Source organism: Nothobranchius furzeri, chromosome 2 (assembly GCF_043380555.1).
Source record: "Nothobranchius furzeri strain GRZ-AD chromosome 2, NfurGRZ-RIMD1, whole genome shotgun sequence".
Lineage (NCBI taxonomy): Eukaryota > Metazoa > Chordata > Actinopteri > Cyprinodontiformes > Nothobranchiidae > Nothobranchius > Nothobranchius furzeri.
The window spans coordinates 46,946,387-46,971,022 of record NC_091742.1 but is presented as its reverse complement, the minus strand read 5'-3'; the positions used below and the strand labels follow the sequence as shown (position 1 = coordinate 46,971,022).

At 44.8% G+C, this 24,636-nt stretch overlaps 1 protein-coding gene across 7 annotated transcripts in view; it reads right to left on the bottom strand.

Annotated features, from left to right (window-relative positions):
- The window catches only part of ablim3 (actin binding LIM protein family, member 3), a 98,199-nt gene that overhangs the window by 21,221 nt on the left and 52,342 nt on the right, over window positions 1–24,636 (bottom strand). For all 7 annotated transcript variants that reach the window (XR_011516999.1, XR_011517000.1, XR_011517001.1 and 4 more), the window contains exons 3-9: window positions 22,347–22,530; window positions 12,256–12,371; window positions 6,986–7,112; window positions 2,944–3,037; window positions 861–948; window positions 717–775; window positions 568–639 (exon numbers count right to left, since the gene is read on the bottom strand). Coding sequence is in view for 1 of the 7 variants with exons in the window: in XM_070546028.1 (XP_070402129.1) it covers window positions 568–639; window positions 717–775; window positions 861–948; window positions 2,944–3,037; window positions 6,986–7,112; window positions 12,256–12,371; window positions 22,347–22,530 (740 nt within the window). In the remaining 6 variants the exon portion in view is untranslated. The remainder of the gene's footprint in view (window positions 1–567; window positions 640–716; window positions 776–860; window positions 949–2,943; window positions 3,038–6,985; window positions 7,113–12,255; window positions 12,372–22,346; window positions 22,531–24,636) is intronic.

Below are 24,636 nucleotides of genomic sequence, written 5' to 3'. Positions count from 1 at the left end.
AAAGTTCTGACCTGCTGATTACTGACGTTAGAATTGATCTTGAAAAATCTTCTAATTTAAACATAATTTTTTAAAACTTCTGATTAACTTGGAAGTTTTAATTCTGAAAGTAAAATAAAAACAGAAGATCCAGTTGCTAACGTGAGGTAAAAATGTGTTGAAGGTGAGTTACTAGTGCTCGAACAATCGTGCATTCACGGCCGCAAACAACAGTTTTGAGTTTCAGGGCAGCGGATCACTGATCCAGCGGACTACTGACGGGTTTTGGATCACAGGCCGACTTTTCCCTTAAACACCTAAAAATCTGTTGCATCCAGAATTCTAAATATTCACTTGAGAAAAAACATCTGAGCCAATTAGAGTTTGGAAATATCTGCCGATATAACTTCCTGTTAGGGGTTTAAAAGTCAATACAAATGTGCAAAAATTCACCCTGGAAGAGCGAGGCTGCAGACGGCAGAACAGGCCATAGTTGCAGGCTCGTGTTTCTGGTGTAGCTAATCACGCTTAAAGGGTAAATCTGGCAGCGAAGAGAGAGCGGAAGCTGCAAAGTCGGAGGTTACTCACACATATAACTCGACTGGGAGAGCCTATGGAGGAGCCCGGAGGGGAGATGGAGGTCTCCGACAGGCGTCTGTGCTGTGAGGATCAGGCAAACAGCAGTAAGCAAACGACACACTCAGGCCATTTTTCCTCCATCTTTATTCAGAACTCACTCTGAGTCTCCGCTCTGCTCTCGCCGCCTGCTTGCATAAAGGGTGCCACACCTCGCATCCTGATGAGGGAAGGAATCACGATGTAAAGACGGGCATCGGCGCATTTCACCTGCATCGGTTTGTGTGACAGGTGTGCCGTTTTACCTGTCAGGTACATTTCTTCTCCCTCCTTGAACGTGGTGTTACAGCGGGAGCATCGGGCACAGGATGGATGGTAGTGTTTCCCTCCTGCCTGAAAAAAAGGAGGCGTGTGACTGAACATAAATTATCACAACAAAGAGCCTCGTGGACTCGAGCCGGTGTCTCTGTATGTTTTTCTTCTGTGCATCAGCTGATCACTACTGACCTCAGAATGTTAGGTCATTGGAAAAACCAGCGTTTGTCTGTGTGGTTCATGCAGAAACACACAGAAGCACATTACATAAGGAGAGGCACCGAGGGCACCTTGAGGTAACACATTCGAGCACACACATGTAGGGTACAGATGGAGCACATGCTGCAACCTCGAGCGCACAGACTGAGTTCATGGAGCAGATTTTTCTCACACATCCCTGCAACGCTTGATGGCGGAGGTGTGGCCACCTCACCTCTGCCTCTGACACATCATTAGAGAATCTATTAATAGAAACATCGCTGGCATGCAGACCTGAACTCCATCAAGCGAGCGGGCACGTGTAAGCGTACTTTATGTAATTTCACGCTGCAGTGATTTTCCTGGTTTTTATGTGATCGGCAGACATCGCCAGTGAGCTACATATGAGATGCATCTTAAGCCCTGGCTTGTGCAGCTACAGGAGCTGCTCGGGTTAATCTGAGCGGAAAAACAGAAGAGAAGCATCTACGATCAAAGCTTTCCTCCCAAAGGCCAAACTCACTATGAAGATGGCAGAATGAGGGAAACACACACGGGTGATGTATAATGCTTTTTACAAATATGTCTCTTAAATTCAGTGAAGCCTGTGGCGTGTTATCTAGTGATATTTATACATACAAATGTATTTCTTGGCAGCTTTACTCTGTTTTGTGTTACATAGTTGTGATGTTTCCCCCCAAAATTCATCAGCAGCGACCATCTTTTATGCCGTTTTGTAACCTGAGCTAATTTACTGTTAGCAAATAATAAAGCACAATCCCACAATGTATTACAAGACCTTGCAAAATCATTCAGAGCACCAAGTGTATGTTTTGACTTCAGCAAAGCTACAATGGCCCTAACGTACAGCTCTCAGTGTAAAACCGTGCTGTAGCCATGTTTGTCTGCTGTGCTGATTAGCTGTGGCACTTGTGCACGTGCCTGCACGGAGAGTGTAAGTCGGTTTTGACAGATGTAGTCAGCATTTGTTATGAGGCAAACCAGCCATGTGCTGCATCTCTAACCACTGCATCAGTACGCCATCAGAACACAAGAGGAGGAAACGGCAGTATGTCTGTGAACACACACACACACACACACACACACACACACACACACACACACACACACACACACACACATTCAAAGAGAAGAGACAGAGAAGAAATAGAAAGTTGTGCAAAAAGGCTGACATATCCCCGTGTCTATAAATAGCCCAGAGAGGCTGACGGTCAGGAACAAAGCACTTTACACCAACTACTCTGACAAGCAGAGGACCACAGGGACAACCAAGGTGTGTGTGTGTGTGTGTGTGTGTCCAGCAACCACGGACACGAGACATCCTCCAGAAAGTTTAATTAGCATCTACACTTAATAACTTTTGTTGTATTTTACCCTCTACTACCTTCATTAGTCACACCCATCTTCGTCTCCGCTCACTTCTTTAGTGTAAAACCACAAATGGGGGGGGGGTTCTTTCTTATTAATCCCTGTAGAATTCGCAGCACGATGTCTCTCCTCCAACAGCTTTCCCCTGTGGTCTATGGAAAGCTTTATTTTCTAACATAACTCGGCAAAGCATTTCTCTTCCCCAGTAAACGTTGTCATCTACACAACTTCAAGAAGGAACTCTAAAAATCGGGTTGATGGGCTCTGATGTCAGAGCAGGACCAGCATCAGCACCAGCTGAATCTGGTTTGGTTTAACAAAGTCAAACAAACTATTTATCAACACTCACATCTTAAGTCGCCCTCTCCCTAAAGCTCGGCTGGGTTTAGTCGGAGTCGAGGATGAAAAGCTGGTTTCTGATTATGCGGATTGCTTTCTTGTGTGCAGCTAATTCTCTGCCTTCATTACATCTCTCTGACATCTCACCTCCAGGACCTGTCCGCTTATGTATCTGCTGCAGGTCTCACATTTCACCCCAAACTGGGCATGGTAATCCGCTTCACAGTATGGCACTCCGTCCCTGCAACAGGGAAATAACAGCTGTGATGCACATCTGAGACAGAGGGCTTCAGAACAACACAAGAGTTGGTTTTCACAGAGTAAGTGGCGTCAGATGTGTCTGAAGTAGAATTATAAGCATTTCTAATTAGTTTTCAAATGCTTTCGTTGACAATGAAATGAAGTTTATTCAAAGAGTAAATATTTGTGCTGTTGGTTCATCTTTGTCCAGGACCTCTGAACTTCAACATGCTTTCATTAACCTCCGAGCCCAATGCTGACTAATGGTAGCCTGCAGCTGAATAATTGTTACATGTTTCCGGCCACAAGATGGCCTCAGTGGCTTCTGCCTCGCCAGTCTCCCGGTGCCCAGCGGTATTTTAATCCCGTTTTTAACTCATTCACTGCCAATGACGACTAAAGTCGTCATTTGCATTTTTTTACTGTTTGAGCATCAGAACGAGCCCCTGCGCTGAGAGAACAAACATCTCAGCCCTGAAGCCGATCTTCATCCGCATACGTCACACGTCACATGACCAGGAAGCAGACCATCCATGTATTAGGAGATCGTTTTGGGCCGTTCCTGTAAAAAAAAAAGTGAGGCGCGAACCGGAAAAGCTTCTGCCGATCACAATTCAACAACGGATTATGAAAGAACGGATACCGCTGGAAACACACGGATTCTTCCTGATGTAAGAGGTAAGTCTCCGCTTTGTTTTGGCGTCAACTTCATCCTAGCGCGCAACATTCTGTGACTCTTAAAAAAACAGTAAAAACGGTGAGAAACGCTGGCAGCGAAGGCCGTTAGCGTTCAGGAAACGGCTGGCAGTGAATGAGTTAAGTGTGTATAAAAATATTAACTTTGTTTTTGTGTCCCTTAGAGACTGAGTATGGCCTGCGTTTGTGGCGGCTCCTGGAGAGTTGCCGCAAAGCTGATCTGCAGCAGGTTGCCGCCCACTTCAGTTTGCTTGTCGCAAAGCAGCTAACCAAAGATGCACTTCGACAGCTGGTGGTGGATTACCTTGAGACTCAGGGGACTCTACCTTCGCCATCCCCTCCTGGTGTGTCAGCGCCTCTCTCGGATGAAGGGGAACGGCCGGACTCAATGAAGGAGACCCCCGCCACCTTTCCGGGAAAAGAATCTGCTGAAGGATCTCCGCCCACCTCCGCTTCGCCTGGAGCTAGCCCTCCTCGCTCCCCGCTAAGAGGAGCTCGACTTCAGCTACGCCTCGCTCGCCTTAAGATACAGGCTGAGGAAAAGACTCTCGAAATAACTCTCCGACACGAGATTGAACTGAAGCGCATGGCCACTGAGGTTCGCCTCCGAGAAACAGAACTTCAGATGAGGTCTCTGGACGCTGCCGCTTCCTCGAACCAGACGGCTGCCGACCGTCCCTCGCCCTCGTCTTCGCCTCCCTGTGCCGTGCACAGAGACGCCTCGCCATCTCCTCCGGGTCCCACATCGTTACCGCCTGCGTTTGACATCAGCAAGTGTATCTCCCTCCTTCCACCGTTTAGAGAAACTGAAGTGGATGAGTTTTTCCTTGCTTTCGAGCGGACTGCGGTGACTCTGCAGTGGCCTCGTGAGGTTTGGTCGTTACTCTTGCAGTGCAGATTCTCAGGTAAGGCCCTCCAGGTTATTTCTGCTCTGTCTCTAACGGACAGCGCTAGTTATGAGTGTGTGAAGAATGCTGTTTTAAACGCGTATGAACTCGTTCCCGAGGCATACTGTCAGCGTTTTCGGTTAGAAAAACCTAGGCCTCACCAGAGTTATGTGGAGTACGCTCACTCTATGTCTGTGCTGTTTGATAAATGGTGTTCAGCTTCTGGAGTTAACTCCTTGGCTGACTTGAAGGAACTAATTTTAATTTTAATTTAATTTTAATTGAAGAATTTAAGAGACATGTGCCTGAGAGGCTAGCTTTGTATTTAAATGAACAGAAGGTTGGTTCTCTTTCTTCGGATGCCTTGTTAGCTGATGAGTTCGCTTTGACTCATTGGCCCAGAGAGTCGAAACCTGACTCTGTCCGAATAGTGAGACCCTCTCCTAAGCCGTCTGACCATAGTGACCTTCCAGATTGTATTCATTGTCACAAAAGAGGTCATTTTATTTGTGATTGTTATCTGCTCCAGCAGAAAAACAGGAGAGGTAGACACTCTCTCCAGGCTAAAGCCTGGTTTATGCTTCTCCGTCAGCTCCGCAAGGGACAGACAGGCACGGATTGACGGAAGCGTTTTGCCCTCATGCTTCTCCGTCTCCTGGAGAGTGTTGCAAAGCAATTGCCCGGCAGGACAACAGAGGGCGTAGCGCTGTTCTGTGGTATCCTGTCGTGTATCGGTCCAAGATCGTGTGTTTATATTGTGTTTTTTTTTTGTATATAAGAGACTTTTAACACAGACAAATTTGTCTCTCATTCTCCTCCACCTCTTCATGCGCGCGCCACCTCTAAACCCATGTTTCCTGTCATTTCCGTCCACAAATGAAATGCTTGCTGCACATCTTTTCACTCAGCTGAGACAGTCCCGTGTGTGTGTGTGTGTGTGTGTGTGTGTGTGGCCTGGAGGACAGAGGACAGGAGAACGCGCAGCTAATTAATAAAATAATTTGGTTCTGTACCTTTCTCTTCAGCACAGCCAACAAAGGTTCAAGATGGGTCAGTCCGTCAGCTTCACAGATCATTCCCTTCCCTTGCTTGAAACATTGTTCCAAAATGAGAGTTGAACCCACATCTTTTTTATCTGTGAATTCAATGCCGTTCGGAGAGTCTCAAATAAAAATTTGGGCATCTTACTGTAAAAAGTTATACCATTAATGTAAAAAAGAAACTCTAAAACAACTATGTTCACATCCAGAATCGAACCTGGGTCTTCTGCACGAGAGTCCGACGTCTAACTTGGTGAGCTACAGTGTTGGTAATGTCTTTCCTATCTGTAACATTTATATCCTTGATGACAGCTGAAACAACGTTCAAAGAGCGGTTCGGAGCGAAAATGGCTATTTTGTTGCTAATTTGCAGGAAATATCTAGAAGAAAGTAGCTAAGGGTCCTCAGAAATGTAGCTAGCTTTGTCACTAGGCGTTAGGAACAGCGACAAAGTCGCTGAGTTGGCACTGCCTCTCTCTCTGCTGCTAAAGCTACGGATAGCAAATGCTACGGGCTATGCCTGAGTGTGAACGTGCATGAAGCAGCCTGCTCGATCCGAGCATCTCTCTTTTTCTGTGATTTTACAGAAAAACAGGCAATCGCAGTAAAAATGCCAGGGCTCATTCTACAGGACCAGGGCATTGCAGGAGAATGTATGAAGAAGACATTTATTATTTCTATACATGTTTTGGCTGTCAAACTTCCATAATGTCCCTTTAAAGATGCTTTTAGATATTGTAGAAACCACATGGTGCTTGGTTGAAATGTTAAATTTCAACAACAAAGATGCAGCAAACCTGCCCCCCCCCCCTCCACCCCCCCCACCCCCCCCAAAAAAGTGGTTTGATCCTTTTCCACTTTTCCCAGAGTCGAGGTCTGACAAGCCTTAACACATAGTTTGTGATTTATATTTATTTAGGCTCATTTTTTTTGCATCTGGGCTTCATAGGAACTGGTTTAGCTCAAAAACTAGAACACCTAGAACAGTATCCCCAGTTCCCTTCGCTGAGGGCTGGTATCCAGCTATTTCTTTAATTTGCATCTTGCTCTTATTTTACAAATGTGGCAATGCAGTTGTGTCAAAATGTACAAAACTGAAACTAATCTTACCCGTTTGGGCAGCTCTCTGGGTGCTCAGCACCCCTAAACCTCTGCTTCTAGCTACACCCCTGTTAAGTTCTATGCAAAACTACCTCATAAAACATTTGTGTCATTCTCAAGACTTCTGGTCAACACTAAAGATATTGTTTTCTCCAACTCAAATAAAAGCAGGGCATAAATTAAAAAGCGTGTGTTTCCTTCACGTTTGTAACTCATCACACTCACTTGCTGATGTACTCTCCTGTGAGGACCATGCTGCAGGTCTGACACCTGAAGCAGCTGACATGCCACTGTCTCTCCAGTGCCAGGAGAGACTGTCCCTGCTTGATCTCCGCTCTACATCCAGCGCAGTCTGCAAGAGCATGAAACAGAGAGGAAGACGATGCATATTGTCCCTGTGCAAAGTATGCAAACATATTACTTGTGCTATTTCCCTTAGGACCCCCCCCAGCAGGTGTGACCATCCTTAACTGGGTAAAGCAAATGCTGCATTGCTGCAGAGTCAAACCACTGAAACAAGGGCAGCACTACATTAGTTTCTATTTGGAGGATGTTTGGCTTAGCTTGACCTTTTCTGTCCGGCTCCACTGCCTGTAAGAGAAGTGCTCAGGTCACCAGAGACCACCCCACACTGCTATGTCAGCCAAGAGAAACCGTGTTTTTCAGCAAAACTGCGGTTTATTGAATTAGGTTTCTGCCATGCCAAATAAATCTTTACTGTCATTTGGAGGTGCTCGGTGCGAAAAATGTGCCTACATTAAAAAGTCTAACTGAGTAGGGGAATTAAATCTGATGCAAAAAAATGCATCAGTGGATTTTTGATTTACTTTTTTACTGTTCAGATACTTTGAGGAAAATGAAAGTGCATAACTGTTCGATCATTTGAGCGTCAAAGCAAACAGTTCTATTAAAATAACACATTATATAAGAGGCAGCTGTCATTTTATATCACCTAAATGGCTCGAGTCAGTGAAAAACAAGGACGAACCTCAGCTGAACTACAGATCAGAGCAGTGCAGAGAAGCCTTGCTTCACCTGTCAATCACCGTGCTGCATCTGTTATATCGTTGGCATTTTCACACACGACTGTAAGCAGCACCAGGATGAGGGACATTTAGCTTCCAGAGATTTGAAACAAACTTATTTCAAACCCAAAAGCAAATATCGAGTGTTTCCTCAATAAGGTCATTCGTTGCCTTGCTGTTGAAGATGCAGCAGATAGAAGAGACCAAGGTTTGTTTCAACAGGACTGACAAGCTAACAGCTAGTCTCGATGTGGTCCAGACCAAAATGGGTTAACAATGTCTTAAAGCTAAATATGTGCAATAACCTGTTTGATTGTGACACCGCCACCCTGTATGTGATATAGTAGGAAAATAAAGATGTAAACATCGTCTTTTGTCCTTTTACTTGTTTTATTTTTCTTTATCCTTCTCTTTATCTAATGTATGCATCTTGCATCAGAAACCAAGTTGCTCTTTTTAATCTCACCATATATTTTGTACAGTGACAAAAAGAGCATTTATTCATTCATTCATTCACCTGAGAAGTTCATGCAAACTCCTTTTTCTAAGCTTTATTTGATCCCCTTTTAACTCTCACTTTCTTCTCTTCCATCTCTATCACTCTATCAGCCATCACCCTATCCCTCTACACCAGAGATCTCCATTCATCACCCGTCCCCCTCCCCGATGCACACCCTGTCCATCACCACAGTCCAGGAGCCTCATGTACCAACCGTACTTACGTACAGATCTGTGCGTGTATCGTGCGTAGGAACTACTTCACTCATTGTGTGGTAATCATCATTTTGTACTCGTGCATGGGAATGTTCCTAGATATAAGAAAACTTCAGACCATGCGTAGGAACAGCATGCAGTGGTAATTATTATTACTGTTATTATGAAGGATTTGTCAGAGCGTGCTCTCTGGAGTAAACGCGTTTCCGAGAGCACTGACAGGAGATCCGTCTGGAGCTATGCTTTGATTTGAGACCCTTTGTGGAGCGACAGATTAACCTCACAAATCCGATACCAGTTCTTAAATTTTTTTCTACAACTACACAAAGCCCCCAGAACCTCCTCCGCTCACCGAAGAACGCAGGGAATTCCTTCACATGCTGAGGGCGTAGCGTGACCAAACGTGGTGAATTCAGGGCGTTTCCGTGTGTAAATGTCTACGAACAGGCACGAGCACCTGGGCACGCACAGGAGGGGTTTATCGTCAGATGATTGTGGAGGAACATGCATACGAGAGGCCACCGCGTGTTTCATAAATCTGATTTTGACAGTTCCTAAGAACATTCTAAATTTCATTTGTAGGAGGGAATATAGGTTTCTACGAAGGGTCGATAAATTCAGGCTCCAGGTGAAGAACAAACTACAGAAATCAAGGAGTGTAAAGCTGCAAGACCAGGCGGCATCAGCTCCAGGCTCCTGGGCTGCTGTGCAGACCAACTGTCTGCATGTTTAACACGAGCCTAAAGCTGGGGAAGTACCACAACTGTGGAAGGCCTCCTGTGTGGTACCATTGAACATCCAGGGATGGCATCAGCCATCTTTGATGGCATGGTTTGTTGGGGTAGCAGCTTATCTATGGCTATGAGACAGATATTAGGGGTGTTTCTCAATGTGAAGGCGCCTAGCCTCGACTTGACATTGAGCAAATGAAAGCAAGGCTCTCAATTTACTGATCAATTTACGATCCAATCCTCACCTATGGTCACGAGATCACGGATACAAGCGGCCACAATGAGTTTCCTTCACAGGGTGGCTGGACTCAGCCTTAGGGATAGGGTTAGGAACTCAGACATCCGGGAGGGACTCAGAGTGGAGCCGCTGCTCCTCCACATCCAAAGGAGCCAGTTTAGGTGGTTCGGGCATCTGGTCAGGATGTGCTTGGATGGCCTCCTGGACTTCTCCCTCGGCAGTTGTTTTGGGCATGTCCTGCTGGCAGGAGACCCCGGGTGAACCCAGGACAGCATGGAGGAAATACATCTCTAGGTTGGCCAGGGAACACCTGGGTGTCCCAGCTGAGGAGCTGGTGGACGTGGCCGGAGAGAGGATTGCCTGCCTTTTTATTTTTATTATTATTATTATTTTTCTTCCTGGCACTCGAGGAGTACAGACGCTTCCCTTTTTCACTCCCTTATCTTTTTTTTCCCAAGGCTCTTTGTCCTGTCTGCCCACAGAGCGCTTCTCTGCATTTCTTCTGAAAAACTCTTATTTTTTACTAACCATGGATTTGATAAACTAGTCATTCAATGTGATTGATAAGATTTTTTCAACAATGAGAACGGAGCAGGGGGCTCCCACACGTCCACAGGGGACGCACCCAGTGGGATGAATTTTGGATTCCTGTAAGGAGTGGAAGATCATATGCCTCTCCCAGCTGTCCATTGAGGACATCGAAGATGTGTGGATGTTTGGCCTGATGATCACTGGATTTCTCCTGATTGGAGTGGGAGGATATCTGGTTTTCTGGAAATTTGGGAAGACGGGAGCGATTGGAGGGTGACCCGCACCCGCGGAAAGCACCGTCCATGTGTAGACTTCTCAGACTGGGATGTTACTCGAGGTGAACCGTAAGCTGGACAATGTTCTAGCTGCGATACCGGTATTAGTGCGCAAAATGGATGTCATCTCGGAGAGGGTCACCAGACGGTATGGACAAGCTTAAAACCCAAAACTGGCATCACTGAAGGACTGGAAATGATCAGTTTGAAGACTGAAGGCAGAGAGGAAAATTATCTCAGCCTGACCCAAACAAATTCTTGTTATCTGAATCTGACGCCCTGGTAGCCTCGAGCGGCAACAAACCCCCACGAAGGAATGCAGACAGATGCAGTGAAACCCGAAACCCCCCCACCCACCCCACCCCCACCCCCCGCCTTCGGATTGGTGGACTTCAGCCTGGCGAGGTCATCAGCCTGCTGGAGTCAATGTGCTCTTCACTTCTCCCAAGATCTCCCTCCCACCTGTGACTGTACAGCAGATGAGCGCCGTAGATGGCTGCTCTCGCTGGGGGAAACAGGATCCCAGCCCCCCCACCCCCCCACCCCCGCCTTCCTATTGGAGTCTCATGTTATGTTGTGTTGTCTGAAGTCTGTTGCATATCTGTTGAGGTGTTTTTTTTTTTTTTTGCAGAGCAAAGCTGCCATCCTGGTGGGAGGGTATCTCTGAAGTGCCTTTTTTCCCTCCACCTGAACCAATCCTCATGTAACCCTCTTATCTCTATGAAGGTAGCGGAACTCGGGTTGCGAATGACCATAGTCGCCAATTCTTGTCATGTGTCTATGTATGTATGTCTGATCTCTGAATTGTGTGTACTGAAACTAATTTCCCTCTGGGATTAATAAAGAATTGATTGATTGATTGATTGACTGATTGATGATTGATTGATTGATTGATTGATTGGATTGATTGATTGATTGATTGCTTGATTGATTGGGAGGCCCTAATTGGGATCCTGCCCCCAGAACCCGGATCCAGGATAAGTGGAGGAAGGTGATGTGAAGGTGTTTTCTTGGTGTCTACCCTTTGTTTTTACTATCCTGTTTGCTCTTGTAATGAATGTAATTGCTGCCATGACACCACAATTTCCCCTCTGATGGACAATAAAAGGATTTTCTATTCTATTGTTAAACAATTTTCAATTTAAAAAAATAGCATTTCATCCAATTTTTGCCAGACTAATGATGTGATGCAAAACTGATATTTGAATGTGCTACCATGACATTTAGTGATTAAAACTCTTAGTAATTCACTGTCATGCTCAAACTAGCCTTTAGCTCATCAATCCAGACAGAACCATCCACACAAACAAAAGGAATGTAAGCGATGCAACCCTTGGTGGTTTGAGTCATTTTCCCGTCACCTATAGCGGTCAAAATTAACAGGGATCAGAGTACTCCCCCACCACACACACACACACACACACACACACACACACACACACACTGTTTGCTGCTGTGTCTACCACGGTGGCTGTATTATACTTAACACCCGGTGTCCCGTCTCACACAGCATTTCCTCATAACTCTGAGTGATGAACACGTACCTGGGCAGCCGTTTATTCTCCTAAATGGAGCAGTCTGAGATACACAGTTATTCACTGCTACTTCACCATCTGCTCTAACTGCACAGGCAGCGGGATGCAGCCTGCTGTCTGTCTGACACGCTCAATAAAAAGAAAAATAATGACTATCAGCCCCCGTCGCTCACTTGCATCATCACAATTTGTCATATTTTCTTGCTTTATGCCGAGAAAAATGAGACAGCCTCAGCTCTTTATTGCTGTAGTTAAACACCTACAAAGGATTTGTTAAATTTCTGTTTGTTTGGTGCTGATGCTAAATGCCTTGTGTCTGTGTTTGCTGCATAATAACCAGCTGAACAGGCCTTGTGGACACATTGCATTAGATCTGATGCACTGCAGCGCATGGTGGCCTACACAGAAGAGACGGAGCAGGGCAGAGCGGCGGACGCTGGACTTACGGCTCGGCCCGTGGATTTTGATGGGTTCATTTGGCTTGACAAGGGTGTGGGAGCACTGCTGGCACACGCAGTCCTTTCCGCTGAATGTCACCCTGTCTCCGATTGGAAAGGGTTTACTAAGAAGAAAAAATAGAGTGAAGGTTAGAAATCTTTTCATCATAGAAGATTATAAAGAGCATAAAATGTTCTGTGTTCACAAAGAGGTCTACAGGAAACACACGAGGGATGACAGAAGCATTAAGGGGAAACAGGCAAGCCATAATCCCCCCCCCGACACAAGCTGAATGCAGTCTGACATCCTCTGTGAAGCTGAAAATACATTTGCAAACAGTGGTGATGACGGGTTAATAGGAGGTTGGTTGGGACAGGAGCACCTGGCCTTTCTGTGAATCTACAGGTGATAACGGGCAAGAGGCACAACTCTCTCTGACGGAAGTTGTTAGGGAGACTGCACGGAGTGCATACTGATCTCAGCCGCATGGCTTGCACAAGCTACCGTAGGTGTAAACAGTGCACTGCCTTGGTTATTTCAAACATAGCTGCAGCTGCAGCTCACCAGTTATTCAGAACAGAACGTAGTTTTTACAGCATCTTGGAGTTACCCGGGCCAGCGGGGGGGCCTGCTATTAGGCCCATGATGATTCTGAGCAAGTACAAAACGTTCACAAAAAGGTCGTGGTGGTTTCCTATCGCCATCGCAGCATAACGGAGAGAGAGACATGCTAATGTCATGAGTGTGCATGACGAGGTTGTCATGGGAACGTAGGGTGAACATATAACATGTCACTGCAGACAAGCATCTTGGGGGGCACTTTCACAATTGCCTTCACAGTAATAAACTGAATATGTTTGCGTTGTCGAGCATTAGTCATGTTTCCACTCTAAGAGTTCTGAGGTTGTAAAGTGAACAGGAGAAATGATGGCTCGCTCCTCTGAGCCACTGTGTCTCGGTACAAAACCAGTCCTTCAGGACTTTCCTTTATTTCCTTCCACCAGCAACTCTTCCTCCTCCAGATGAACTCATTTGCCGTATTTCAACAGAGTAAAATGTTTAATGTTTGGCGCTGATCAGTGACATCACTCTCTGTCGAAGCAGTCACAATATGCCGACGTCTGTGCAAAGTCCTGAAAGAGCTGAATCTCTACGGAAACGCAGCGGCTGAACGGACCGGGCCATCCCAGTTCCGATACCGGAAACGCCGTCGCCTGCTGGTGAGGGTCGGAGGGACCGGTGGCGCCAGCGTCCAGCAGCCTTGATAACGTCAGTGCGCTTCAGGGCAGCTGTGGCTCCAGTGTAGCTCATCACTACCAGCGTGTGAATGTGTGTGTACGTGGGTGGATAACTGGACATGCCTTGGGGGGTTGTAGAACCCTAGAAGGAAACACTACCATGAAAATGGCAAATACGTTCATGAGCTCAATTTTTAAGTAATCAATTATTTTATCATCAATTATTATTATTATTGATCCCATCATAAAACAATCAGTGCTACGATGCTCTTCTGTTCGACGCAGTACTGTATTAGTTTCAGGCCACACCACCCAGCTCTACTTCCTACTGATGGTGGTTTTCCACAGGAGAGCTCAGCTGGGTCTTAATTCAAAGGAAGCTACAGCTTCAGTACAAACAGTCACAGGCTGAGAACATGACAGCAGCACATCTATAAAACCAGATCTGCATCATGCACTACTTAAACGTCCTCCCCTCAGGAGACAAATGGATTTCTTTATGACTGGAGAGGATGATAGAATGAATGGGGAGCTAAAAGGCTTAGGGAAGGCTGTTTAAAAGACACAGACGACAGTAATCCTTTTACGTCCCCACCGACGCCCGCAGATGAAGCCGAGACTCAAAGGGAGGCTGGAGTCTCCAGAAGAGCTCCCAGTCAGAGCACACCCATGTGCTCACTGAGAGAAACCTGTCAAGGAGATCATCTGTGCATGTGGTAAGTTTAGATGGTAAAAAAACTGATTTGCTTCTTCAAAATGACAACTTTTATGCAGCAATGGACGAGAAATATCCCAGAACAGAAATGATTCAAATAAATACTTTGGACAAACACTAAGAGCATTAACCATTTGCTCTGGTCCCCAGGTTAACCATCTGTTGTAAAGTAAGACTCATTTATTACTACACACACCAGACAGATTTGAATGGAACAGCACTCAGAAAGGTCCAATAGAGCTCCGGACGTCACGCGACTCTCAGAGAGTAGACGCCATGTTGGCAGGCAACAAAGGTAAACAAAATGAACGCGATCCGCTTGGATTTTACTCCGTCGGAGTTTACTTCACACTTTAAAACCGAAGAAATTGTTTTATATAGTCAGAAATTAAATAGATTAAACATCTCCGACCCTTACCGTGCCCCTTGGATACTTTCTAAAAACGCCAGAAGCTGTCGGAGCGGACTTCTTACCGGACCTGGCTGGGGAACCCCTTGGGATTCCCCCGGAGGAGCTGGCCCAAGTGGCTGGGGAGAGGGAAGTCTGGGCTTCTCGACGCTACTGCCCCCATAACCCGACTCTGGATAAGCGGATGAAAATGGATGGATGGATGGACAAATAACATAGATTTACATGTAAGTAGTTTAAATAGAGTGCTGTGCTGTTTGAATGTATAAACTGAACACCAAGAGAAATCACTAGTTTGATTGTTTTCCGTGAATAAAATAAATATGTCAGGCAGGAGCGTCTCAGGATCTTTCTGAGATCTGTCTCGGTGAGACAGAAAATAGCAATCCAAAGTGCTTTTATGTGTGATCTGACAATTGATCAACCATTGCTTAAAAATTAAATACAGCTTAGCCGGTTAATTGCTGTGATCATAAAACACGTAAACAGCAGCACGCAGAAATCACGAGGAAATGTTTTACGTGATGTTTACTTGTTGCTATGAGTAATAAGACAGAAAAAGCCACGCCAAAATAAGTTTAGGAAGCCCACTAAGAATTGTAATAAAAGCATTTAAAATAAACACCATACACAGTTGAGGAAACATTGGTTTAAGTACCTGATATGAAGTGGTCGCTGCATAAGTGAAAACCTTTACTCTCGGGATCCCACAGCTTCATTTTCGCCCGGTCACTAGCGCGTTTTATTACGATGATCCAACGTTTGCGGCGTTCGCGTCTGTTCTGCATCCTGGGGCACAACAGGAATCTACCATATTTCCCATTTGATTGAGTTTTCTGACAATAACAAATAGCCCAGCTGCGGGCTTCTGCATGACAATATGGCACCGTTTCAATTTGAACTGTTGCATGCTGGGAGAAGCGATGTCAACTCCCGGAGCTCTATACAGGGTAGCATGTAAAATCCACGTTTTGGATTTCGTTTTCCTCAAAGAAAACACCCCCAATGTTTTTACTTGACTTCATTCATGCATTTTTCTGTCTCAGCTGCTTTCCTTCAGCTGTGCAAATTTTTCCAACACTATGCATTCAGCTGGATGAGGTTGTTGCTACAACGCTCCTCTCCCCGCCATTTTCAAGTCCAGATCCCTCCTCCCACAAATACAATACTCAGCCAATAACACGGATCGGTCCGACACTAACTATTGGACCATTCAGTTGTCGGTCTCGTCGAACCACCGCACTTATACACTACCCTGGGTCGTCCGTTCATTTTGCACTCGCACATTTAGCAACAGAACACCACCGATGCGAGTTTCTCTGCTCGATAATATCAGAGAAGGAGACCACTTTGCTACCACTTTTGACACCACATTGAGAACATAAACTGTAAGTGCTAACAAGTTGTACGAGATCCTGCAAGATCACATATGAAGATGGAAAAACAGATATAACTCCGTCATTTCTCAATATAATCAGATGTTGTGTTTTGGCAGCAAAAGCAGCAGGCGGCATGCATTCCTGGTAACGTTAGGCATCTCATTTGCTTCTAAAAGTACAGATTAACCACAGCGAGCCGCTTAACATAGCTGCTGATTTCCGTACACGTACATTCGTTTTGAGGTCTGGGTCCTGGTAGGTTTCCAAGCACGGTGGGCTAGATATTTTCCACGTCTAAGAGTCTGGCCACACGAGTCACAGCGTACGACTCAGGCTCCGAAACAGCTTTACTGGTGCAGAAAAGTGTTTTTGACCTTGCCTTCACCTCTCACTCCCAAAAGACTCTCCTGCCATGTCAGCCTTTCTCACTGCTTTAAAAATTTACTATACTTACATATTTAATGCCCCCCTCCCTCTTTTTTAACCACAAAAGTACTATTTCTGGTTTATATGGCAGCCCTTGGCTTCGATCACTTGGAGAAAATAACTAACTCTGGAAAATGATCTTTTATTAGAGCTGAATGACTTAGTGAGTCTCACAGTGAGAGGAGGAGAAGGACTAAAGGGGGACTGTTGAGGTAAAAGGATAACTGAGGATGAGAGGGGAAGCAGGTAGGAGTGAAAACGGGGAACGAAGTGACAGACAGGAGAAAAAAGGATCCCAGCACGTTTTAGCGGTCTCCTCCTGTTGTCTCAACAACACCATGTGTCACGGTCTCCGGTCAGTCCACGTCACTTTGTATTTTTCCCGTTTCTTTTAACCACATCTGCCAACGTTTAACAATTCTTCAGCAAGCGCTCGGCTGCAAACCTAAAGGTCTCCTCATGGAAAACCTACAACTCTTAAAAATAGGTGAGGGTGAGGTGGGTAGGTACACATAACCTAAATATGTGAGTTTGTTTATCTGCAAATTGAGAAGGAAGAATTAAGCAAAAAATAAATACATTTAAAAAAAGATGGGATTACCCTGAACATGAATAAAGGCCAGAGACGTGGCCTTCTTCTGCTAAACTGAAATGTGTCTTTCTTATGGGGAAACATAAAAAACTGTCAGGATCAAGGAGCACGCAGAGCTTGGCTGGCATTCATCTTTAAACCTCATATGTTTCTTGCTTCTGCTTCTGACCTGTGCAGCGACATTTCCGACAGAACTACAAGAAAAACACAGAGTCATGGCAGAAGAGAAGAAAGCCTCAATCTGTTCTACACTCCTGCTAGCATCATGTGAGCCAGCTGTGCTTTATCCTAACACTGAACAGTACAGACGAAGCAGTCAAGTGGTGTGCACAGGACAAACGCTTCGCTCGCAGATACATCTGAAGGGTAAACACACAATGAAGAATAACGTGATTGCACAGATGAAACATATCTTAAGCTACCTTCTTTGCTATTTCATTTAAGGCAAAAACAGTGCAAGCAGACTGCAGCGTATGGAAAATGAGAAATTATGTTGGAGTCTTTATGAGAAATACATTTAGTGCTTACTGTGCTGTGGCAAATCATCTAGCCCACATCAGTTTAATTACACACAGCAGCGAAAGATAGAATATGATGGGAAATGTTATAAATAATCATAAATGAGCCCCTGCATCGATTCATGGCGGCAAGTGATTTTTTCTAAAAATACGGCCAACCCAGAAGTAGGAAATTATTGCAGTATATTAATCTGTGCAGCTCTGCTGGTCGTATGTGCAGAGACAGGTCTGCACAGGCTATCTGACTCTGAAGAAGATTCAAGTATGTTATTAAAGCTGCAAAAGCTGGCTCTTGGCACATGGAATGTCACCTCTCTGGTGGGGGAGGAGCCTGAGTTGGTGTGTCAGGTTGAGAGGTTTTGACAAGTCGGACTCACCTCAACGCATGGCTCTGGCTCTGCAACCAGTTTCCTTGAGAGGGGTTGGGCTTTCTACCACTCTGGAGTTGCCCCTACAGAGGTGTCAAGCAAGGGTGGGCATACTAGTTGCCCCCCATCTTGGTGCCTGTACGTTGGGGTTTGCCCCGGTGAATGAGAGGGTAGCCTCCCTCCGCCTACGTGTGGGGGGTCGGGTTCTCACTGTGGTCTGTACTTATGCACCAAGCTACAGTTCAGTCTACCCACCCTATTTGGAGACCTTGGAGGGGGTGCTGGAGAGCGCTCCTTCTGGTGACTCCCTCGTTCTGCTGGGGGACTTTAACGCTCACGTGGGCAACGACAGTGAGACCTGGAGAGGTGTGGTTTGGAGGAACGGCCCCCCGATCTGAATTCGAGTGGTGTTTTGTTATTGGACTTCTGTGCCAGTCATGGATCATCCATAATGAACACCATGTTCAGACATAAAGGTGTCCATATGTGCCCTTGGCACCAGGATACCTTAGGCCGCAGCTCGATGATCGACTTTGTTGTTGTTTTATCTGACCTGCGGCCGCATGTCTTGGACGCTAACGGAGCCAAGCTCTTGTGTGAGTTAACTCGATGAGCAGCTGTTGTCTAACGGGGATGGCAGGCGGAACCAGGACCCGGCTGGGGAAACTCCCAGTGGGCCGGGCTGGTCGGTGTCTTTTAGTTATTTTTCGGGCCGGTGTTCAGTCACGTCTCTGTTGATCACCTGCTGCTGATGAGAGGATTTCTCCTGTCAGTGTGGAAGGAACAGGTGAGCTGCTGCCGACGAGCTTTAGTTCCTAGAGACACTTTCTGTGCCCAGACTCTAGTGACCTGTTATTTATAATTAAGTGAATGTTTTAAACCCAAAGATGATAGAATATAAGCCTGAATATTTTCTCCCACAGCTCAGCTCTGTGTGAAGTAAGCAGATGTCTGCTTAAGCTGGACTATATCAAAACTAAAAAGCGTTCACAGATAACTAATCATTAATCAAAAATAATGTTAATGTTTTTTAATTTTAATATTGATTTTATTTCATTTCTAAGGTTTGGACATCTGTGAACATTGCAAAATATTCTGCAATACATGATATTATTAATAACGGGGTTGGATCTAAAGGGGGTCGGTCTGAGGATCGACATATAAATATTGGACAATGGGTTTCCATAGTCTCCAATAACACATTTTTTAAGTAAAATGGGAGGTGGCCACCACCGCCATTTTGACCGTGTCACAGGTTCCATCAGGCCCAGACAATTCCACAAAAGAGAAGAGAGGTGGTGCTGAGGGTGGGGCTGTAAGGCTGGGATCAACTGACAACACCCGGTCGAACTAGCTGCAAGCTCACCTGAAGCTAACCCAAAGCTCACGCGGAGGTGGGAGCTAAGCTAACGGAGGTAGCAACCTAGCTACAACTGGAGTTAACTGTGCACAACACCAGAGCTTCTGAGTCAGAGATACGCCGGGCTGACCGCTGGGTAAAACCGGGTGGAACACAGAGGTCTCCACAAGCCGGCAGCTGCGCAGGAGACAAGCGCCGCTGCGATCTGAGATGCGCGGAGCTGCCGCTGGGGAGAACCGGGTGGAAAGGTTTCCATCCCAGAGCTCCAAAAGTCGATAGTCGGAACCCAGCTCCACCAACATGTTATATTTCAACACATTTTCTAAAGTGCAGCATTATGTTAAATGCACTGGGTTTTACCCTATTACATTTAAATTTCATGGTTAAACAGTACATGTTAAAATCTAAGCTCAGCTCGGCAGTGACCTAAAGTACATAAATATAATTTTACTTACCGAAAAAAATGGACACTCCTTGGACGCTCTATTAGTGCAATTAATGCCACAGCAAGTCATTTTGTCCAACAATTGCACAAAAATATCCAAAAAAGAATACACAAACGCTACAACTAATGATCTAAGTTGAGAGACTGAAAATCCCGGAGCAGTTTCCAGGCCAGACCGAGGCTCTACTGAGGCCTTTCCACGGAGCTAGCTCTGTGGATGAGGGTGGAACTGCAATTTATTTCACTTCCGGGTTTGCTTCAATTTTTCACCCGCATTGTGGGGGCTTGGTCTGAGGTATAAAACAGTCCTGGGCCTAAAGCCTTGCAGACATATTTAGTTTCTATATAAGCACCAACAACAAATAAATAACAGCAGCTGGATGTGTCTGCATACCCCTCCTAAAGTAGGTAGTTGTGCCCCTGACACACACACACACACATATGCACGCACGCACGCACACACACACCTTGTTTTGTTTAACTTAGTGTGAGAATAAAACAAGTTTGATCATAAAATAAAAAAAGAATAAATGAATAAAAATGTTGTGTCTGGCTCTAGTAGTTCATATTTCCTACTGCATGAGTTCAGATGTATTCATTCATGCACTTAAATATTCATGTTCTGAGTTTATTGAACAACTTGTTCTGTGACAGTTCCTTTACTATTGTGATCAAAATGATTTAATCTCAATTCTGAGGCTGCTCTGTAAATAGTTTTCAAATAAACAACATATAAAACAACATTTAATCAATCAATATCAATTTCAGACTTAAAATAATTTAAGCTCCACCCACTTCCGGGTAAACCACCCCTAATTCCGGTTTATGTCCCGCTCACTCCGAGTACAGACACAGATAATAGATGGTTAAACAGATACAGATTGTTGTGTACTCGCTCATCCCTAGCTTACATTATATTCTACTTTATGTAACTAAAACCTTTAGATTAAAAATGTTACTTTCTAATCTTTAATAGAAATTTTTACATTCTGTACAGGATTTAAGTGGCATGTTATTGATCCATCCATCCATCCATCCATCCATCCATCCATCCATCCATCCATCCATCCATCCATCCATCCATCCATCCATCCATCCATCCATCCATCCATCTTCATCCGCTTATCCGGAGTCGGGTCGCGGGGGCAGTAGCCTAAAAAGCCGAGAGGCCCAGACTTCCCTCTCCCCAGCCACTTGGGCCAGCTCCTCCGGGCGAATCCCAAGGCGTTCCCTGGCCAGGTGAGAGACATGTTATTAAATCCTGCCGCAATTGTTTTGAGGCACTGGGTCACTTAGTCAACCTGTTTGATGTTTTCTGTCTTTATCCTGTTCTACTCAGACGGTTCTGGACAGCAGAGGACCACCAGATGGTCTCTCAACCCCAGGAGTGGAGCTTTCAGCATCATGACAGACACCACCCACCCAGCACTGTCCTTCCATCACGTAGACACAAGAACAAGTCAGACTCGTCAACTCTTCTGCAGCTGGCTGTAAAAACAATCCAGGAACTAGAAACATTTAGACCAGTAGTTATGTGCAATATGTGACCTCATCACTTCTCTTTTTTTTATACTTAGTATGCTTATGGATATGAGTGTGTGTGTGTGTGTATACATATGTATATGTGTGTGTATGTGTATGCATATACGTATGTATATGTGTGTGTATGTGTATGCATATACGTATGTATATTTGTGTGTGGGTATACATGTTCTTATGTTTTTTTTATGTATTTTTATTCTCATTTATTGTAGATGCTGTATGTTTTAGAGAGTGAACATCTACCGAAGCTAAATTCCTTGTAAATGTAATTTTACTTGGCCAATAAATCTGAAATCTGAATCTGAAGACATTCTTGTGCAGATGCTGTCAAAGAGCTGCTACCTTTAATATTTCACTATTTACTCAAAATAAAGAAAGCGACAGTAGTTGTGTGTGTGAGTGACAGTAAAAAAGGCACAAGTTATTTATTTCATACACAAGTGTGTGGATGTGTTTTGCACCATTTTTTTTTTGGATCAACTGGGGCAAAACTGTAACTAAGATTTTTTTGATGTGGGACTCAACGAATACACTTTGTGTACTCGTACCAAATATTCTGAATGGGTGAAGCTGTTGTTTTGTACATGTGAAAGATAGGATTGTTTTTTTTCTCTGTGACTTCAAGTTACCAGTGACAAAAACACAAATGTTATTGCACCAAATATACCTCCGTACCTTGTCTTTTATTGCCTTTAATTTGGCCGAGCATCTGATCCCATTGCCTAATACATTGATTCTGTGAAAAATTGATAATATTTGACCAATAATAAAATGCCGTCGGCAAAACCGTAGCTACAAAACAGGTAAACAAAACTGTTTCTGTGTTTAAAAAGAACGAAAGCATGGAATTAGAACCACGACACAGCAAGAACACACCTAAGACACACTGAGAATGATTTTCTTCTGTCTATTCAGGAATCAGTCAACATCTAACGAAAGATAAGGTGACACCAAGGAAAATTTATCTGACCCAAAACATTTACATTTCCTGACACAGCCTTAGTAACAAACTTCAGTAAAATGTACATTTTGGGGCGTGCATTCAACATTGTTTCAGAGCAAATAGAAGATGGTGCTTGTGAGCGCTGTGTGAGAGTGAGTGGATACCTGCAGATGCTGCAGACAAAGCACTTTGGGTGGTACGTGCGTCTCAGAGCGGAAACCACCTCTCCCGTGATGAAGCTGTCACAGCGGTCACAGCGTGTGCCGTACAAACGCTGATAGTCCACCGTGCAAATGTACTCGCCCTTCTTCTGGAAGAAGCCTGATCGTGCCAAATCACAGCTACACACTGAGAAGAAAAACAGAATGCAGACACTTCAAGCAGCAAAGCATGAAAACATAAACTCTACTTTTAGTATTTCTCTCTTTAAGTGTGTATGTTGTCTTTTACTGTGTTGTTGTTTGCCACATGTGGCTGCTGAGGACGTGTTTCAGCTCCAGACAGTGGCAAGCAAATGTGCTTTGATGAGAATATAATGATATAAATGGAAAAGTTGTTTTGTGCAGAAAATTGCAAAAGAGTCCCACAACATCAAAGCATCGACTACAACTGTGTTCTGTAGCAGTGGGAGACATACAGGACTGGCTTGCTGTGCTTGCACAAGGTGAATTCTTAGTTTGTATAAACGTATAATATGCATATTAAGATGATAATACAGTCCTTTATAATTGAGAGGGAATTCCAGTGGGTGTAACACGATAGCTTGAAGAGATTCTCATAGATGAGTAGTTGCTGCCATTATTAGCTCCATCGGTGTCGGTTCCCAACAGGAAGGCAGTGTTGGCATCATTGTGGATGAAGATAGATGAAGATCGTAGCTTTTACCAGACCAAGCTTAGTCTTTGTGTTTGTGTGTAGTGTAACGTTGGCCTTGCTGTTGCAGAATACTTGCCCAGCAGTTAGTACAGAGCTACAATCAGTTGTAACTTCAAACGTCAGCGCTAGTTTAGGTCACCTGTAAACAAAACCCTTTCAGCCTTAAGGACTGATATAGACGATGAATAAATGAAATGGAAGTGGGAATATAAGATAATCGTGCTAAAGAAAAAAAACTGGTTACCTTACGCTTTATTGTGATCCTGCCATGCCCTGCAGCATTCATTCATCACACCTGGTCCCCTCATCAAGCTCATGCCACACACCTGCCTCTCCTGCTATATGAGATCCAGCCTGCTGTCCAACCATTGCCAAATTATTGAATGCTCTTGCTTGTAGATCTTCCAGCCTTCCTCATTGACCTTGTGTCCCTCCTCCTCCTCCTCCTCCTCCTCCTCCTCCTCCTCCGCTGGTTCACGTCTGACCTTCAGCTGGAACCCTACCTGCATTCACCACCCACACCTGTCCTCTGCCACGTCTCTCGCCTGCTCCACGGACCTCTTACAGATCTTCCTGGTTCTGACCCACGCCTGTTCACTGATTCTGTCTCCAGCCTTGCCCTCCACGGGTAATGCCATGTCTTAGCTTTTTGCTAATAAAGACTTTTAAAGAGCCTTACTGTGCCTCGGGGTCCTTACGGGTCTTCAGGTCCAGTCATTACATTTATAGCGATTAGAATCTTAGATCAGTAGAAAAAAACCTGACATTCATAAAAAATATCTATTTAAAATGCAGTTTTCTGCTAAAAGGTCTGATTCATCTCCCTAAAGTTTGTTGCAACTGAAACAGAAGGGCTGCATGCTCATGCTACATTAAGACAATGTTCTCTGTCACACAGCACTAATAGCTCAGCTTCATCCAGAGGACCATGAAGAAAAGGTCAATGCATTGACTCAGCCTCCAAAATTCCCCCGATCCCAACTGGATAAAGCTTCTGCACCAGAATAATCCAAAATCACAGAGGAACCATATCACAAAGGTCCAATGTCTTCCCAACAATGTCCTAGTTGCAGACAGCATGCATGTCTTGTTGTTTTGTACGGATAAAATGTAGCAATTCTTTTTGGACCAGTTGACGGGGAAACAGCAGAACGCAAAACATGTTTTTTTTCTGCTGAGCTAATCATCTAGTTCAATAAGGAAACGCGTGCCTGTTGGGATGGCAATAATCATACACAACAACACCAAAACAACAATTACCTTACTTTTCAAACACTAAATCAAATGGTATAAAATTACATTTCTCATACATTCATTCCCAGGGTTTCACCTCATATGGCATTGACACAACGACTTTTCTGAAGATTCCCAGACACCACAGCAGTCACATGCCAAACACTACAATATTTCCCTCCATGTGAAACAGCGTTTGATAGCAACGCAAACCACAGATGAACCAATACCTACAACAGTGAAAAAGAGTAGGTGCTTTCAGGTAGACCTCTGTGCAATTTGCACTGTTGAATTAGTCTGATTGTGCAGGGCACGCCTTTGCTGTTATAAACTTCAGGTTTTTCC